This window comes from Hypanus sabinus, chromosome 19, assembly GCF_030144855.1.
Source record: "Hypanus sabinus isolate sHypSab1 chromosome 19, sHypSab1.hap1, whole genome shotgun sequence".
Classification (NCBI taxonomy): domain Eukaryota; kingdom Metazoa; phylum Chordata; class Chondrichthyes; order Myliobatiformes; family Dasyatidae; genus Hypanus; species Hypanus sabinus.
The window spans coordinates 59,302,273-59,320,777 of NC_082724.1; the positions used below are offsets into that span (position 1 = coordinate 59,302,273).

General features: G+C 43.7%; 1 protein-coding gene across 13 annotated transcripts in view; it reads right to left on the reverse strand.

Annotated features, from left to right (window-relative positions):
- cacna2d2a (calcium channel, voltage-dependent, alpha 2/delta subunit 2a) overlaps positions 1-18,505 on the reverse strand; it is a 909,486-nt gene that overhangs the window by 353,410 nt on the left and 537,571 nt on the right. For 12 of the 13 annotated variants that reach the window (XM_059944500.1, XM_059944510.1, XM_059944502.1 and 9 more), the window contains one exon: positions 16,972-17,016. The exons of the other annotated variant lie outside the window; for it this stretch is intronic. In XM_059944500.1, coding sequence (XP_059800483.1) covers positions 16,972-17,016 — 45 coding nt within the window. The remainder of the gene's footprint in view (positions 1-16,971; positions 17,017-18,505) is intronic. 13 annotated transcript variants of the gene reach the window in all.

Below are 18,505 nucleotides of genomic sequence, written 5' to 3' on the forward strand. Positions count from 1 at the left end.
AATTTGAGTCTGTACATGATTTTACCTAGAATACTTTTGGCCTCGCTCTTAATCTTCAACTCATTTAACCTTCCACTGTACAATTATCTTGTTTTATTACATACATTTGTATTCTTACAAGTTGGGAGCTTTAATGTCATTATATCTAAAGGATGGATCACTCACTGCTTGAAAGCAGAAAGAAGAAAGATTGAGCCAGAGAAGTCACATAAAAATGAACATTAATGTATTTAGATAAACCCATATCATTATAGCTATTTAATCTATAAATATCTATAAGTGGCTGAGGAACTGGTGTAGGGGGCAGGGTTTCAGATTTCAGGATCATTGGTACCTCTTCTGGGGTAGGTGGGAGCTGTATAAGAGAGACAGGTTACACCTGAACTACAGGGGGACCAATATCCTTGCACGGAGGTTTGTTAGTGCTGTTGGGGGGGGGGGTGATCAAACTAGATTTGTAGGGGGTTGGGAACCAGAGTGCCAGGGTAGATAGTGGAGTGGGGGTGAAAATAAATTATGTTAAAGTTTCATGCAAAGTCACAAATAGAAGGGTTGTGTGTGGTGGTAACAATCTTGAGGTGTGTCTATTTCAATGCGAGGTGTATTATGGGGAAGGCTGACGAGCTGAGGGCATGGATTGACACATGGAATTATGACGTTGTAGTGATTAGTGAAACTTGGCTACAGGAGGGGCAGGACTGGCAGCTTAATGTTCCAGGGTTCCGATGTTTCAGATGTGATAGAGGCAGAGGGATGAAGGGTGGGGGTGTGGCATTGCTAGTCAGGGAAAATGTTACAGCAGTGCTCAGGCAGGACAGATTAGAGGGCTTGTTTACCGAGGCCATATGGGTGGAGCTGAGAAACAGGAAAGGTATGACCACATTAATGGGGTTGTATAATAGACCACCCAATAGTCAGCAAGAATTGGAGGAGCAAATCTGCAGAGAGATAGCAGACAACCGCAGGAAACAAAAAGTTGTGATAGTAGGGGATTTTAATTTTCCACATATTGATTGGGATTCCCATACTGTTAAAGGTCTAGATGGGTTAGAGTTTGTAAAATGTGTTCAGGAAAGATTTCTAGATCAATATATAGAGGTACCGACTAGAGAGGATGCAATATTAGATCTCCTATTAGGAAATGAGTTAGGGCAGGTGACAGAAGTGTGTGTTGGGGAACACTTTGGTTCCAGTGATCTTAACACCATTAGTTTCAACTCGATCATGGATAAAGATAGATCTGGTCCTCGGGTTGAGGTTCTAAACTGGAAAAAGGCCAAAGTTGAAGAAATGAGAAAGGATCTAAATTGGGACAGATTGTTCTCTGGCAAGGATGTCGTTGGTAAGTGGAAGGTTTTCAAAGGAGAAATTTTGTGAGTGCAGAGTTTGTATGTTCCTGTCAGGATTAAAGGCAAAGTGAATAAGAATAAGGAACCTTGGTTCTCGAGGGATATTGGAACTCTGATAAAGAAGAAGAGAGAGATGTATGACATGTTTAGGGAACAGGGAGCACATAAGGAACTTGAGGTGTATAAAAAGTGCAAAAAAAAACTTAAGAAAGAAATCAGGAGGGCTAAAAGAAGAATGGGGTAGTTATGGCAGTCAAGGTGAAGGATAATTCAAAGAGCTTCTACAGGTATATTAATAGCAAAAGGATAGTAAGGGATAAAATTGGTCCTCTTGAAGATCAGAGTGGTCGGCTATGTATGGAATCATAGAAATGGAGGAGATCTTAAATGTTGTTTTGCGTCTATATTTACTAAGGAAACTGGCATGGAGTCAATGGAAATAAGGCAAACAGGTGGTGAGGTCATGGAACCTATACAGATTGAAGAGGAGGAGGTGCTTGCTATCTTGAGGCAAATCAGAGTAGATAAATCCCCAGGACCTGTCAAGGTATTCCCTTGGACCTTGAAGGAGACTAGTGTTGAAATTGCAGGGGCCCTGGCAGATATATTTAAAATGTCGGTATCTATGGGTGAGATGCCAGAGGATTGGAGGATAGCACATGTTGTTCTGTTGTTTAAAAAAGGTTCTAAAAGTAATCCAGGAAATTATAGGCCGGTAAATTTGACTTCGGTAGTAGGTAAATTATTGGAAGGAGTACTAAGAGATAGGATCTACAAGTATTTAGATAGACAGGGACTTATTAGGGAGAGTCAACACGGCTTTGTGCGTGATAGGTCATACTTAACAAATCTATTAGAGTATTTCGAGGAGGTTACTGGGAAAGTGGATGAAGGGAAGGCAGTGGATGTTGTCTACATGGACTTTGACAAGGTCCCGCATGTGTGATTGGTTAGGAAGATTCAGTCGCTAGGTTTACATGGTGAGGTAGTATACTGGATTAGAAAACACACACAAAATGCTGGTGGAACACAGCAGGCCAGGCAGCATCTATAGGGAGAAGCACTGTCAACGTTTCAAGCCAAGACCATTCATCCAGACTAACTGAAAGGAGAGATACTAAGAGATTCGAAAGTAGTGGAGGGAGGGGGAAATGCGAAATGATAGAAGACCGGGGGGAGTGGGATGAAGCCAAGAGCTGGAAAGGTGATTGGCAAAAGCGATACAGAGCTGGAGAAGGGAAAGGATCATAAGACAGGAGGCCTCAGGAGAAAGAAAGGGGGAGGGGGGAGCACCAGAGGGAGATGGAGAACAGGCAGAGTGATGGGCAGAGAGAGAGAAAAAAACAAACAACTAAATATGTCAGGGATGGGGTAAGAAGGGGAGGAGGGGCAATAACAGAAGCTAGAGAAGTCAATGTTCATGCTATCAGGTTGGAGGCTACCCAGCCGGTATATAAGGTGTTGTTCCTCCAACCTGAGTGTGGATTCATCTTGACAGTAGAGGAGGCCATGGATAGACATATCAGAATGGGAATGGGAAGTGGAATTAAAATGTGTGGCCACTGGGAGATCCTGCTTTCTCTGGTGGACCGAGCATAGGTGTTCAGCGAAACGGTCTCCCAGTCTGCGTCGGGTCTCACCAATATATAAAAGGTCACACCAGGAGCACCGGATGCAGTATACAACACAAGCCAACTCACAGGTGAAGTGTTGCCTCACCTGGAAGGACTGTCTGGGGCCCTGAATGGTGGTGAGGGAGGAAGTGTAAGGGCAGGTGTAGCACTTGTTTCGCGTACAAGGATAAATGCCAGGAGGGAGATCAGTGGGAAGGGATGGGAGGGACGAGTGGACAAGGGAGTCACATAGGGAGCGATCCCTGCGGAAAGCAGAAAGGGGGGGAGGAGTGAAAGATGTGCTTGGTAGTGGGATCCAGTTGGAGGTGGCGGAAGTTACGCAGAATTATACATTGGACCTGGAGGCTGGTGGGGTGGTAGGTGAGGACAAGGGGAACCCTATCCCGAGTGGGGTGGCAGGTGGATGGGGTGAGGGGAGATGTGCGGGAAATGGGAGAGATGCGTTTGAGAGCAGAGTTGATGGTGGAAGAAGGGAAGCCCCTTTGTTTAAAAAAGGAAGACATCTCCTTCATCCTGGAATGAAAAGCCTCATCCTGAGAGCAGATGTGGCAGAGTCGGAGGAATTGTGAGAAGGGGATAGCATTTTTGCAAGAGACAGGGTGGGAAGAGGAATAGAAACACACAAACATAGAAACACAGAAAATAGGTGCAGGAGTAGACCATTTGGCCCTTCGAGCCTGCACCGCCATTCAGTATGATCATGGCTGATCATCCAACTCAGAACCATGTACCTGCTTTCTCTCCATACCCCCTGATCCTTTTAGCCACAAGGGCCATATCTAACTTCCTCTTAAATATAGCCAATGAACCGGCCTCAACTGTTTCCTGTGGCAGAGAATTCCACAGATTCACCACTCTCTTTGTGAAGAAGTTTTTCCTCATCTCGGTCCTAAAAGGCTTCCCCTTTATCCTTGAACTGTGACCCCTTGTTCTGGACTTCCCCAACATCGGAAACAATCTTCCTGCATCTAGCCTGTCCAATCCCTTTAGATCTTATCAATAAGATCCCCCCTCAATCTTCTAAATTCCAGTGCGTATAAGCCTAGTCGATCCAGTCTTTCTTCATATGAAAGCCCTGCCATCCCAGGAATCAATCTGGTGAACATTCTCTGTACTCCCTCTATGGCAAGAATGTCTTTCCTCAGATTAGGGGACCAAAACTGCACACAATATTCTAGGTGCGGTCTCACCAAGGCCTTATACAACTGCAGTAGAACCTCCCTGCTCCTGTACTCAAATCCTTTTGCTATGAATGCCAACATACCATTTGCCTTTTTCACTGCCTGCTGTACCTGCATGCCCACCTTCAATGACTGCTGTACAATGACACCCAGGTCTCGTTGCATCTCCCCTTTTCCTAATCGGCCACCATTCAGATAATAATCTGTTTTCCTGTTCTTGCAACAAAAGTGGATAACCTCACATTAAATTGCATCTGCCATGAATTTGCCCACTCACCTAACCTATCCAAGGTACCCTGCATCCTCTTAGCATCCTTCTCACAGCTGACACCACCGCCCAGCTTCGTGTCATCCACAAACTTGGAGATGCTGCATTTAATTCCCTCGTCTAAATCATTAATATATATTGTAAACCACTGGGGTCCCAGCACTGAGCCTTTCGGTACCCCACTAGTCACTGTCTGCCATTCTGAAAAGGTCCCGTTTACTCCCACTCTTTGGTTCCTGTCTGCCAACCAATTCTCTATCCACATCAATACCATAACCCCAATACCATGTGCTTTAAGTTTGCACACTGTGTGGGACCTTGTCAAAAGCCTTTTGAAAATCTAAATATACCACATCCACTGGCTTTCCCCTATCCACTCTACTAGTTACAGCTTCAAAAAATTCTATAAGATTCGTCAGGCATGATTTTCCTTTCACAAATCCATGCTGACTTTGTCCGATGATTTCACCTCTTTCCAAATGTGCTGTTATCACATCTTTGATAACCGACTCTAGCATTTTCCCCACCACCGATGTCAGACTAACCAGTCTATAATTCCCCGGTTTCTCTCTCCCTCCTTTTTTAAAAAGTGGGGTTACATTAGCCACCCTCCAAACCTCAGGAACTAATCCAGAATCTAAGGAGTTTTGAAAAATTATCACTAATGCATCCACTATTTCTTGGGCTACTTCCTTAAGCACTCCGGGATGCAGACCATCTGGCCCTGGGGATTTATCTGCCTTTAATCCCTTCAATTTACCTAACACCACTTCCCGACTAACATGTATTTCCACCAGTTCCTCCATCTCACTAGACCATCGGGGGTCCCTTACTATTTCTGGAAGATTATTTATGTCCTCCTTAGTGAAGATAGAACCAAAGTAGTTATTCAATTGGTCTGCCATGTCTTTGTTCCCTATGATCAATTCACCTGTTTCTGACTGTAAAGGACCTACATTTGTCTTGACCAATCTTTTTCTTTTACAGTCAGTTTTTATGTTCCCTGCCAGCTTTCTCTCATCGTCAGTAGATAAGCCGTCTCCAGAGATGGAGACAGAAAGATCAAAATTGGGGAAGGAGGTGTCAGAAATGGACCAGGTAAATCTGAGGGGTGGGTGAAGGTTGGAGGCAAAGTTAATGAAGTCAGTGAGCTCAGCATGCATGCAGGAGGCAGCGCCAATGCAGTCGTCAATGTAGCGAAGGAAAAGAGGGGGATGGATACCCGTATACAGTTGGAACATGGACTGTTCCACAAAGCCAACAAAAAGGCAGGCATAACTGGGACCCATGCGGGTGCCCATGGCTACACCCTTGGTTTGGAGGAAGTGTGAGGAGCCAAAGGAGAAATTATTGAGAGTAAGAACTAATTCCGTTAGATTAGATGTTGGCTCAATGGGAGAAGTCAGAGAGTAGTAGAGGAGGATTGCTTCTCTGAGTGGAGGCCTGTGACTAGTGGTGTGCCACAGGGATCAATGCTGGGTCCATTGTTATTTGTCATCTATATCAATCATCTGGATGATAATGTGGTAAATAGGATCAGCAAATTTGTTGATGGTACAAAGATCGGAGGCGTAGCGGACAGTGAGGAAGGTTTTCAAAGCTTGCAGAGGGGTCTAGACCAGCTGGAAAAATGGACTGAAAAATGGCAGATGGAGTTTAATACAGACAAGTGTGAGGTATTGCACTTTGGAAGGAAAAACCAAGGTAGAACATACAAGGTAAATGGTAGGGCACTGAGGAGTGCAGTAGAACTGAGGGATCTGGGGATACAGATACAAAATTCCCCAAAAGTGGCGTCACAGGTAGATAGGGTAGTAAAGACAGCTCTTGGTACGTTGGCCTTTATAAATAAAAGCATTGAGTTTAAGAGTTGGAATGTTATGGTGAGGTTGTATAAGGCATTGGTGAGGCTGAATTTGGAGTATTGTCTACAGTTTTGGTCACCGAATTACAGGAAGGATATTAATAAAGTTGAAAGAGTGCAGAGAAGGTTTACGAGGATGTTGCCGGGACTTGAGAAACTGAGTTACAGAGAAAGGTTGAATAGGTTAGGACTTTATTCCCTGGAGCATAGAAGAATGAGGGGAGACTTGATAGAGGTATATAAAATTATGATGGGTATAGATAGAGTGAATGCAAGCAGGCTTTTTCCACTGAGGCTAGGGGAGAAAAAAAAAACGTAGGACATGGGTTAAGGGTGAAAAGGGAAAAGTTTAAAGGGAACATTGGGGGGGCTTCTTCACACAGAGAGTGGTGGGAGTGTGGAATGAGCTGCCAGGTGAAGTGGTAAATGGGGGCTCACTTTTAACATTTAAGTAAAACTTGGACAGATATATGGATGAGAGGTGTATGGAGGGATATGGGCCGGGTGCAAGTCAGTGGGAATAGGCAGAAAAATGGTTCGGCTTAGCCAAAAAGGGCCAAAAGGCCTGTTTCTGTGCTGTAATGTTCTATGGTTCTAATCAATAATTCCTCCTTCTCATCGGAACAACAATACACCAACCCCTATGAACAGCAACAAGGGCTCTATTATAAGACCATAAGACTATAAGGAATAGGAGCAGAATTAGGCCATTTTGTCCATCAAGAACGCTTTGCCACTTCATTAAGGCTGATTCAATTTTTCTCTCAGCCCAAATCTCCTGCCTTCCCTCTTCATGCCCCGAACAATCAAGAAATTATCAACATCTGCCTTAAATATATAATGACTTGGCCTCCACAACTGCCAGTAGCAAAGCATTCCACAGATTCATGACTCTCTGGCTAAAGAAATTCCTCCTCATCTCCATTCTGAAATGGACCCCCCTCTATTCTGAGGGTATGCCCTCTGGTCTTAGACTCTCCCACTGTAGGAAACATTCTCTCCACATCCACTCTACCAAGACCTTTCACCATTTGATAGGTTATAATCGGGTCACCCCCATTCTTCTGAATTCTAGTGAATCCAGGCCTAGAGTCGCCAAACATTATTCATATGATAAGCCATTCAATCCTGGAATCATTTTCATGAACCTCCTTTGAACCCTCTCCAGTTTCAGCACATCCTTTTTAAAAAAAGGGGCCCAAAACTGCTCACAATACTCCAAGTGAGGTCTCACCAGTTCTTTATAAAGTCTCAGCATTACATCCTTGCTTTTATATTCTAGTCCTCTTGAAATGAATACTAACATTGTATATTTGTCTTCCTCACCACAGACTCCACCTGCAAATTAACCTTTAGGGAATCCTGCACAAGCACTCCCAGTTTTTTGTATTTTCTCTCCATTTAGAGAATAATCAAAACTTTCATTTCTTCTACTGAAGTGCATGACCCCACACTTTCTGACACTGTTTTCCATCTATAACTTTTTACTTATTCTTCTAATCTGTCTAAGTCAGCCTTTCTCAAACTTTTTGACCTGGAGGAACCCTTGAAATAATTTTCAGGTCTCAGGGAATCTCTGCGTAAATTCATTATATCTAGAACTCATTGTATATAGTGAGATCAGTAAATTGTAGATATAATAATCCAAGAATAATTGTCAATGCTCTTTTGAGTAGAGAATTTTTTTACTTGATAAAAACAGTTAAGCTTCACTTACCTTTCTTGGAATTACACTTCCTTTCTCTTTCATAAATTTTAAAAACTCATAAGGCAGACATAATAAATTTCTTAATTCTGGGTTCAACTTGAGATAAGCACACATGGATTTCACCTTCAACTGAAAGGAGACGATTCCTATCCTTGCTCTTGATGCTTGTTAACGAAAAGACTTGCTCACACATGTAAGAAGTTGAAAACAGCAGCAAAATATTCATTGTTTTCCTATGAATGGCAAGATACTCTTCTTTCACAGAAATCCAATACTTGTCCAGGGGCAGGTCAGTAAATCTAATCTTGAGTGCATGATCAGAGTGCAGCTCACAAAGTTCTTCCTCTTCTCTCAAAGTTCTCTCAAATATTCAGGCTGAGCAGAATATTTAGAGAAAGAGTCCCTCACCCATACACTCGTGTTGAAAGGGAGGAAGAATACTGTTCAATTTTGTTCTGCAGTCTTCCAGGTGGTTTTCAATAAGACTCGAGACTTTCTGATCCTTCCTCACTCTCAAGCCCAAGCAGCAGTGGAAGCATTTCAAGGTTTCCTTTTGCAGCATGATTTTTCCAAAGGTTCAGTTTACTTTTAAATCCAAGGATCTTGTCACTTGAAGTCAAAACATTTTCTCCAGGGCCTTGCAGAGACTTATTCAACTGGTTCATATGATGAAAAATGCCTTTAAAGTAGGCTAGTTTCTGCAGCCATTCTTCATCTTCAAAAGTAATAGCAAAACCTGGCTTACTATTTGCTTGAAATTACTCCTGAAATTCCCCTTTCAGTTCGAACACCCTGTTGAGAAATCTTCCTCTGCTAAGCCACTGGATTTCTGTAAGTAGCAGAAGATTGGTGTGCTCTTTGACCATGTATTCACACAGTTTTTTTAAACATTCTCGTGTGAACTGCTCTGAAAGCTACTAAATAACTTGCTTCCTGAATCTTTTTACTGACTGTGACTTTATTTTCAAAAGCTTTAATCTGTTTGAGATTCCAATAGTTGTTTAGAATAATCAGCACTTCTACGTGTCGTGTGGCTGTGATTTGTAGTTCAGTGTCTTTTCAATTTTTCTGCAGCCATTGCTGCATTTGTATGTTGTTTGCCACAATGGAAAGGACAGCCTGGCTCCCCAGTCCATGTCAAACCCATTGATAAGTAGCTTCCATTGTAAAGGTATGGTACCAGCTTTAGTGCTTTTGTCTCCAGGACCCAGAAAGAGTCTGGTGGATTTCTTCTGGGGCAGCAGGAGACACTGGGTCTCCGTTGTGATCCTGAATTTTCTGATTGCAGAAGGCAGTCAGCCATTGGTGCGTGTGTGCACCCGCCTCAGGACCCTGCAAAGATACACCCCCCTCCGAGATGGCATACGATGGCGATGCATTTTCTCTGCCGGGCACAACACCTGCAGGATGGCACTTGGCTTCCAGCAGGCAGCATCAGGCACGCTGCTTTGAGGGAACTGGTTCCCATCCTATCAGGGTGGGTGTCGAGGGGGCTTGGGGAAGTGGACAGGTTCTGGCTGCGCCACCATCTGAGGGGCTGGGAGTGCTTGTTGCAGTGTGTGTTACTCTTTGGTAGCAGAGGAGTTCCCCAGTGGGAATCTCTTCATACTGGGGTCTTTCCCCTGTACATCGGGGACCTGGGGTGGAAGGTCTGGCATCGAGCAGTACCATGTAACAGGTTTTGAAGCAGGTTCACTGACACCTCGTCTACCTCTCCATTCTGTGTCCGTGAGGAGTCAGTGTACCAGGCTTATATGGAGTGTGAGAGGTTGCAGCCCCTGTTTGAGTACCTGAAGGGGTGGCTCAGGTTATTGTTGCACTCCAGCCCTGCACACCTTGCGAGGAAGACCCCGGGCCTGGCCAAGGTGGCCGTTCACAGGTCTAGACAGCGGAAAATTCAAGGGCTCTGCCATGGCTGACTGCCTGACCCTCTTCTGAGGATACGTTTGTGCCCAGCTGTCTTTGGAGAGGGAGCACGTGCTCACATTAGGCACAGTGGGGGATTTCCAGATGCAGTGCCACCCCCAGGGAAATGACTGTTTTACAGACAGCAGTGATCATACTTTAATTTGAATTTATTCACTGTCTTGTAAATACTTAGTTTGTACTTTCTGTATTTGTACTGAAAATAAATTTTTGTAGTTTTGTGAAGAGACAGATATTTTGTCCATTGTTACATTAGTGCAGTGAAATGACTCAGAAGACTAATTCTTCATCATTAACCTGATCAAAGTTGTCTGGAGGCCGAGGCCCAGAATCCTCCTCTTCCATCTCACACCTCCTCTTCAAAAGTTACCACATTGGACCGTCTTTAGAATGAAGATTTCCCTCCAATTTTCTACCATGGGGGAGAGTTTATTTCCTCCCATAAGTCAGTTGGTGGTGCGTAAGGGGAAGTTGGGAGAGCTAATTCAGAAGAGAGAGGCTGATGATACAACACAAGTTGGGAAAGTCCATTCAAGGCTCGCAACATGCACTTCACACCCCCCATGAGCCTACCGTCCTCCCTCAGTTTAATACAAGACTCCACATCAGCCTACCGTCCTCTCTCACTGTAATACAACACCCCCCATGAGTCTACCGTCCTCCCTCACTGCAACACAGTATTCACCAATTATCAACAGCCTCTCCTATCTCACGTCAAAAGCTGAGAATAATCACTGTCCAACTGCAGAATGCCATTCTGGGCTGTGATTGGTAATGGGGCTGCTTTGTTACTGCCCACCACTGTGAGTGCTGGCACCGTGCATTGCACGAAGTTCGAAATACAATGTTTTTATTAATTACAATCTCTCGTGGAACCCTAGCGACCTTTCACGGAACTCAGGTTGAGAAACCCTGGTCTACGTCTTTCTGTAGCCTCTCTATTTCCTCAAAACTACCTGCCCCTCCACCTATCTTCATATCTTCAGAATAAAGCCATTAATCCATCATCCAAATCATTGACGGATAACATTAAAAAGGATTGGTTCCAACACACGACGCCTGCGGAAGACCACTTGTCACTGGCAGCCAACAAGAAAAAGCTCCCTTTAATTCTCACTCTTTGCCTCTTGCCAATCAGCCACTGCTTTATCCATGCTAGGAATGCTCTTGTAATACCATGGACTCAGAGTTTGTTAAGCAGACTCACGTGTGGCATCTTGTCAAAGGCCTTCTGAAAATCCAAGTACAGGCAGTCCCCAGTCTATGAACAAGTTCCGTTCCTGAGTCCGTCTTTTAAGTCGGATTTGTACGCAAGTCGGAACTAGTACATCCGGTATTATTTAGCGTCAGTTAGTCAAATGTTTGTCTTAGCATATAGTATATATTTTACCTTTCTATGCATATAAAACACTTAAGAAACTCAAGTATTCCAATAATTAAACCACTGCGTGATTTAGTAATAATTGTAGCTTTCATTGGGGCAGGGCCTTTCACATGCTCCATTATTCTCACTTTATCCTTTATCCTTTAAAATTGCTCTGATCGTTGACCGACTGTAGCCTAACGCTCTTCTAATGACCAATGGCATTTCACCTCTTTCTGATCACTTTATTATTTCCAATTTATTTTCAATCGTGATGTATATATCCTGTGCCTTTCAAATTACTTCCAGAAATTCCAATTATTGCTTTTCTGCTCTCATCCCTTCCAGTGTTCTTTCAATCAATTCTGGACAACTCCTCTTTCATTCCCTTTACTCCACTGTAATATTGAAACATTTGACTTTAGCTTCTCCTCAAATTTCAGAGTGAATTAGATCAAATTACCCCTAAAGGTTCTTTTACCTTAAGCGCACTAATCAATTCTGGTTCATTACATAACACCCAACAGAACAGCTGATCTCCTAGTGGGCTCAATCACGAGCTGCTCTAAAAAGTCATCCCATAGGCATTCTAGAAACTCCCCCTCCTGGAATCCAGCACCAACCTGATTTTCCCAATCTACCCGCATAGTGAAGTCCCCCAGGACTATGGTAACATTGCCCTTTTGGCATGCATTTTCTATTTTCTGTTGTAATTTGTAGATCACATCCTTACTACAGTTTGGGGGGGGGGGGGGTCTGAATATAACACCCATCAGGGTCTTTTTACCCTTGCGGTTCCTTAACTCTATCCACAATGATTCAACACCTTCCAACCCTATGTCATCTTTATCGAATAATTTGATTTCATTTTTTACCAAGACAGCATTGCCTCCCCCTCTGCCTTCCTGTGCTTTTGGTACAGTGTGTTCCTTTTGACACTATGCTCCCAGTGATAATCTTCTTTCAGCCATGATTCAGCGATGCCTTAACATCATACATGCAAATTTGTAACTGTGGTACAAGTTCATCTACCTTATTCTGTATACTGCGCACTTTCAAATATTACATCTTCAGTCCTGAATTCACCCCTTTTGATTTTGTCTGCCTTTTACATTGCAACTGATTCTATTGACTGGAATTTTGCCCCATCAACAGTCTCTCATCCCTACACATTGCCTCTGTTTGTAAACCAGCTACCTCCTCTTCTGCATTATCATCCACCTTTCCTACGATATTACTTGCACTGAAATATACACAGCTTAGGACATTAGTCGCAACAAGCGTAACTTTTTGATTCCTAACTTTGTCTGAGGTCTTACCAACATCTATCTCCACAACCTCTCCAACTGTTGTGGCACTCTGGTTCCCTTCCCCCTGCAACTCTAGTTTAAACCCCATGGTGCAGCATTAACAAACCTTCCCACTAGGGTATTAGTTCCCCTCCAGTTCAGGTGTAAACCATCCCTTCTGTACAGGTCCCATCTTTCCTGGAAAAGAAACCAATGATCTAAAAAGTTTAGTCCCACCATCCTACACCAACCCCTTAACCACGTATTAAATTGTATAATCTTCCTAGTTCTAGCCTCACTAGCACGTGGCATGTGTAGCAAATCTGAGATCACAACCCTGGAGGTGCTGCCTTTTAACTTAGCACTCTGTGCAAAACCTCATCACTCATCCTACCGATGTCATTCATTCCTACATGGACCCCGACTTCTGGCTGTTCACTCCCCCACTTAAGAATGCTGAGGACTCTACCTGAGATGTCCTGGGCCCTGGCAGCTGGGGGGCAACATACCATCTCCTTCCTGCCCACAGAACCTCCCGTGCATTCCCCTAAGTAACAAATCCTCTATCACCACAATGTGCCTTTCTCCCCTCTTGAGTCACAGAGCCAGCTCAATGCCAGAGACCCGACCACTGGAACTTCCCTCTGTTAGGTTAACTCCCTCCCCCCAAAAGAATCTAAAGTGATAAACCTGTTGTTGAGGGGATGGCCACAGGGGTACTCTGCACTGGCTCCTTTACCCCCTTTCCCCTTCCTGACTGTCATCCAGTTTCCTGTGTCCTATACCTTTGGTATAACTACCTCTCTCCAAGTCCTACTTCAGCCTCCTGAATTCAGTTCCAGCACCAATTCCTTAATGTGGTTTATTAAAATCTGCAGCTGGATGCACAGTTATAATTGTCAGGGACACTGGATGTCTCCCTGACTTCCCATATTCCACAAGAGAAGCATTCAACTACCCTGCCTGGCCTCTCTATTGTCCTAGTTGAGCAGAAGTAAAGAAGGAAAGGAGAAAGAAACTTACCCTTGAGCTTTTCTTTTCTTTGATTTCTCTGAGTGAAGCCTCAAAGAGCTAAAGCTCCAAGATCACCACTCTGACTCTGTCCACTCAGATGATGGCCACTGCACTTGCCACTGCCTTCCTTTAGTTTGCTCCTGCTAAACAATCCAAAGCACCAATCGGTCGGTGGTCAAAGATCTATTATGCTGCAGTGACCACTGCTCCCCTTTCTACTTGGACAGTGGACCTGAGTGAAATCACCTCCTCTCAAAACCTGACTGGTTGTTAGCCAAAGCTCTATTATAAAAAGAGATGGAGTGCTAAATTGGTCAAGATCACCTTGTCCAACCCATTCTGTGCCTGATTTTATCAGAGTATACTATGTGACTGTTTATGGTTTCATCCCTCATTATCCCTGAGATCTTCTTCAACCTCCAGGAGTCTCTAATTCTGTCTTCTTGTACATTTGCAACACTGGGTGACACAGTGGCATAGCTGGCAGAACTGCAGTCTCACAGCATCAGAGACCCAGGTTCAATGCTGACCCTCACTGTTGTCTGGGTGGAGTCTGCACCCATCTCCTATGACAAAGTGAATTTCTGGGTGCTGCAGTTTCCACACATATCCCAAAGACAGGCAGGTTGCTGGTTTAATGGTTCACATTAATATGTAGGTGAGTAGTGTTATCTGTGGAGAGTTGACAGTAGTTAAAAAAAAAATTAAAGTAGGATTAGTGTAAATGGTCACTGATGCTATCATGAAATCAGTGGGGTAAAGGATCTCTCCATTTGATATGGCTACACGGTAACACATATATGTGTACAAAGATACTCAGAGGGATTTCTTCGACTCTATGACAATTTTCATCTCTGTCACTGGTGACTATATCCCTGCTTATCTTAAGTTCCTCAGTTTCCTTTGTACCCTCCTTTCCCTTTAATATATTCCGTGGTCTATCTCTTTATTCTGCCCTAGTTTTTTTTTTGGTGTCACTTTTAGCTTGAAAGCACTTTTGAGAAACACAAGAGCACTTTTACAATACAGATATGTAATTGTGCTCTACTTGCTTTCACCCAGTCTCTACCTCATCACACCCAGCAGTGTCCCTGGGCAGCAAGAAGCTGCAGTAACCATGGCTAATCTCCTCACCCTGAGAGCAGCTGTTAGTGCTGACCACGATTTGAAACTCCCATGTGATCAGCTGGACTCTACACTGGACAACACCAGTAATGGTGGATAGGAACACAGTCATGGCCTATAAATCTCACCGGCTGCAATAATGCCATCGACAATCAAGGCAGTATATACAGAGCCAAATGATCTGCCGACCAGTGACTCCTTGCACTTTCCTTTACAGCAACCTACTTTAATGCCAGCTGTCACCACAACCCTTTTATGCAGTGGCAACATAATGTGTCCTATGCTGAGACTTTATAAGACACTAGTCAGACCACACTTGGAGTATTGTCAACAGTTTTGGGCCCCATATCTCAGAAAGGATGTGTTTTCATTGGAGAGAGTCCAGATAAGGTTCAGGAGGATGATTCTGGGAATGAAGGGGTTAACATATATAGAGTGTTTGGCAGCTTTGGGCCTGTACTCACTGGAATTTAGAATGCATGGGGATTTCATTGAAACTGACAGAATGTGAAAGGGCTAGATAGGGCGAATGTAGAGAGGATGCTTCCTATGGTGGGGGTGTCCAGAACTAGAGTGCACAGCTTCAAATTTAGAACAGAGGTATGGAGTACTAAATCTGTGACATGCTCTGCCACAGGCTGCGGTGGAGGCCAAGTCTGTAAGTATAATTAAGGCGGAAGTTGATAGTTTTCTGATCAGTCAGGGCATCGAAGGATATGGCGAGAAGGCAGGTGTATGGGGTTGAGTGGGATCTGGGATCAGCCGTGATGGAATGGTAGAGCAAACTCGATGGACTGAATGGCCTAATTCTTCTCCCATGTCTTATGGTCTTATATGCTGATTTGTCAGCAACTTTGTCAGCCAACATGTTTCTTTAACCTTCAGAGAAGTTGATCGTAAGAAGAGGCTGACTGGTTTGCCGGGGCTGTCAGGGTGATGTGAAATGCCGTTGTTGCCAATGTTAATTCCTCAATGTGCAAGAGCTCAAACACACAACCCAGTGCTAAGTGATATCAAAACAGCAGATGGTGAAGAGTCTTGAACACTTCTCACTGTACGTTCAACGTTTGACACATACGTGGACAAGAAAGGTTTAGAGGGATACTGTTCAAATGCAGGCAAATGGGAGCAGCTCAGCTGGACAACTTGGTCAGCACGGAGGAGTTGGATCATAGGATCTGTTTCTATGACTGACCAGAGAGAGGCTGGTGTTAACACGGGGTTTCAGATTGGGCAGTGTTCCAGCACTTACCTTCAGTAGCACTGAAATGCACATTTACCAAAATATTTCTGAGTGACATTTGAGAGTCTACAAATGAAAAAGACACGTCGTTCAGGCTTCTGTTTCACAAAGCATTTGGCAACGATTCACCATGTTGGGAAATAACTGTAGGGACACTGTCACATACACAGCAAACAACACAAACACACAACATGAAAGCAGCAAATAGCATATGCAGAATGCCAGCACCACTCTGGGGACCGGATGGGAAACTGCTTTTTCTGAATTGGTCTCCACCTCTTTGCTCCCTCAAGAATGAATGGTTGGTGTGAAAAAGAACACAAATCACAGCCCGTCAGTAGTGGACTGGCTTAGTAAACCTCCTGGTCGCCTTTCTTATATATTTTGTACCTGAGGCTCCTGCTGCCTCGCTCTAACATGTTCCATGTGTTGAATGGATTGTCCTATCAAGAGCCCAGATTCAATGTTTCAAATGCACCTTCATTCAACACCCCTTTCCCTATTCTTACCCTTCCTGTGACACAGATCGACAGGCATTCTGATACTTTAAAATGTGTCAAGATCCTCATCTGTGCTTGTGGGTAGCCCATTTAGTTATGTGGGCACTTTCTTGCATGGTGCCAGAAGCTACTACTGGGATACTATCAGGCACCTCCATCCTGCCTGTTGTCTTCCTTCTAGATTCAGAGGATGGGCAACTCAGCACAGGAGGAACTAAATCTTCATGGTCTGTGTGGGTGGCCACTTACTGGAAGTGCAAGGACTTTGATGCCTTATTTGGACTACAGAAAGGTGGGGTGGGAAAGGAGGTGGATGGTGGTCGATTGAGTTACCTTGCCCTGTGAAGCTATCAGCTCCTATCAAGAAATCAGTAAACTGCCATGCTCCTTGGTTCTCTGCTTCCCACACCACACTGAGACAAGACCTCTTACAGCACCAAAGACAGAGAAATCACAGCCGAAAGTTGAATGTCAAACATGCAACGAATATTCAACTTCTGGACTTACATCAGATGTTCCTGCTTTTGCATCAAAGTATAAAACGTCTCGCTCCTAAAAAAAATATAAGAATAAATAAAAAAAGGCTTCAGATTAGTGTGTCCTTAACCTGTAGCCAATATTCAACTTGGCAACGGTTTTACAGATCAGATGCTTTTCCCTGGGTGGCTGCATCTTCTGCTATGGTATTCAATTCTGTCAGACCTCTCTAACTCAACTTTGCCTTGCCATCCGTCTTTCTCAGAGTCGCCTTTGGTCACAAACTTGACTAAATTCCTCTTCGATTGGTCATTGATTCACTCCATCCTGAATGTTTAAACTGATTACCTTCGAAACAAAACTGCCCTTCACAGGATAATCAACACACTGCAACCAGAACAGTTGTAAGTAGGCACACATGGGCTTGTGCTGGTATTGCCAAGGCAACTCAGTGTCTTACCATTTCAAAATTACATGGATATGTCTACTTCACACTAATTCATACCTCATTTATGTTGGAACACTAGTTTTCTGCTGTTATGATGTGGCAATGTTCCAATGCATGGATTGTGCCGGATATTAATGTGTAACATTCACACATGCTTCAAGTAAACTTTGCCAAATTCCCTTTTCTGAGTGTTGGAAGACTAATGTTATTTTTCAGTTATGGCCTGTTCCTTCACAGTCTCAAGTCTCACAGTTCCTTCGAGTCTGACTGCAATTATTAGGATTATTTGATATTGGTAAGTGATTGTACAGATTAGCTTGTGCTTGCAGACTCCCGGATGATACAGCAGGATTCCTGAGTGAAACAGTTGTGTGTGTGTGTGTGTGTGTGTGTGTGTGTGTGTGTGTGTGTGTGTGTGTGTGTGTGTGTGTGTGTGTGTGTGTGTGTGTGTGTGTGTGTGTGTGTGTGTGTGTGTGTGTGTGTGTGTGTGTGAACAATGTTAGCATATTAGGTTCCCTCCGTGTCAACATATGACCTGACCTCTCATTAGAGTTTCCTTAGTGCATGTGTTGGGTTCCCTCAGCGTGAGAGCATCAGACGTCCTGAAGTGCGTTTTGTCAGCTTGCCTCTGAGTAGATCAAGTGACAGCATTGAAAATGTTGTGAGTGTGGATCTGGGCAGTGCAAAAGGCAGGAGAGTGCACACACAGTTTGTGTTTAATTTGTGGAAAATGGTGAGTTTGAAATTATTAAATACTCTCATGAAATGCATAAGAACCATGTAAGGAAGACAGCTTTTCGATACTAATAGGATAGGGTTTTTTGAAGGTGCAGAAATTTGATTCAATGAACCAGCACTTCATAAAATAAATAGTGGCATATTTATGAAGAACTGTGTGAGAATGTTAAACTCAACCAAGCAAATCTGACAGAGAAGATCAGAGTTCCTTATGGAGGACGCGAGAAAAACCCTGTCTCATTATTAATTTTAACAGTAATTCAAATTAATTTCGAACTTCCAAGCACACAAGAAAAATAGGAAAATGACTGCAGATGGGTGCCATTTTCAACTGATGTCAAAGCTAAAACACAGCAGGAAAAGCTGACAACTGCAAAT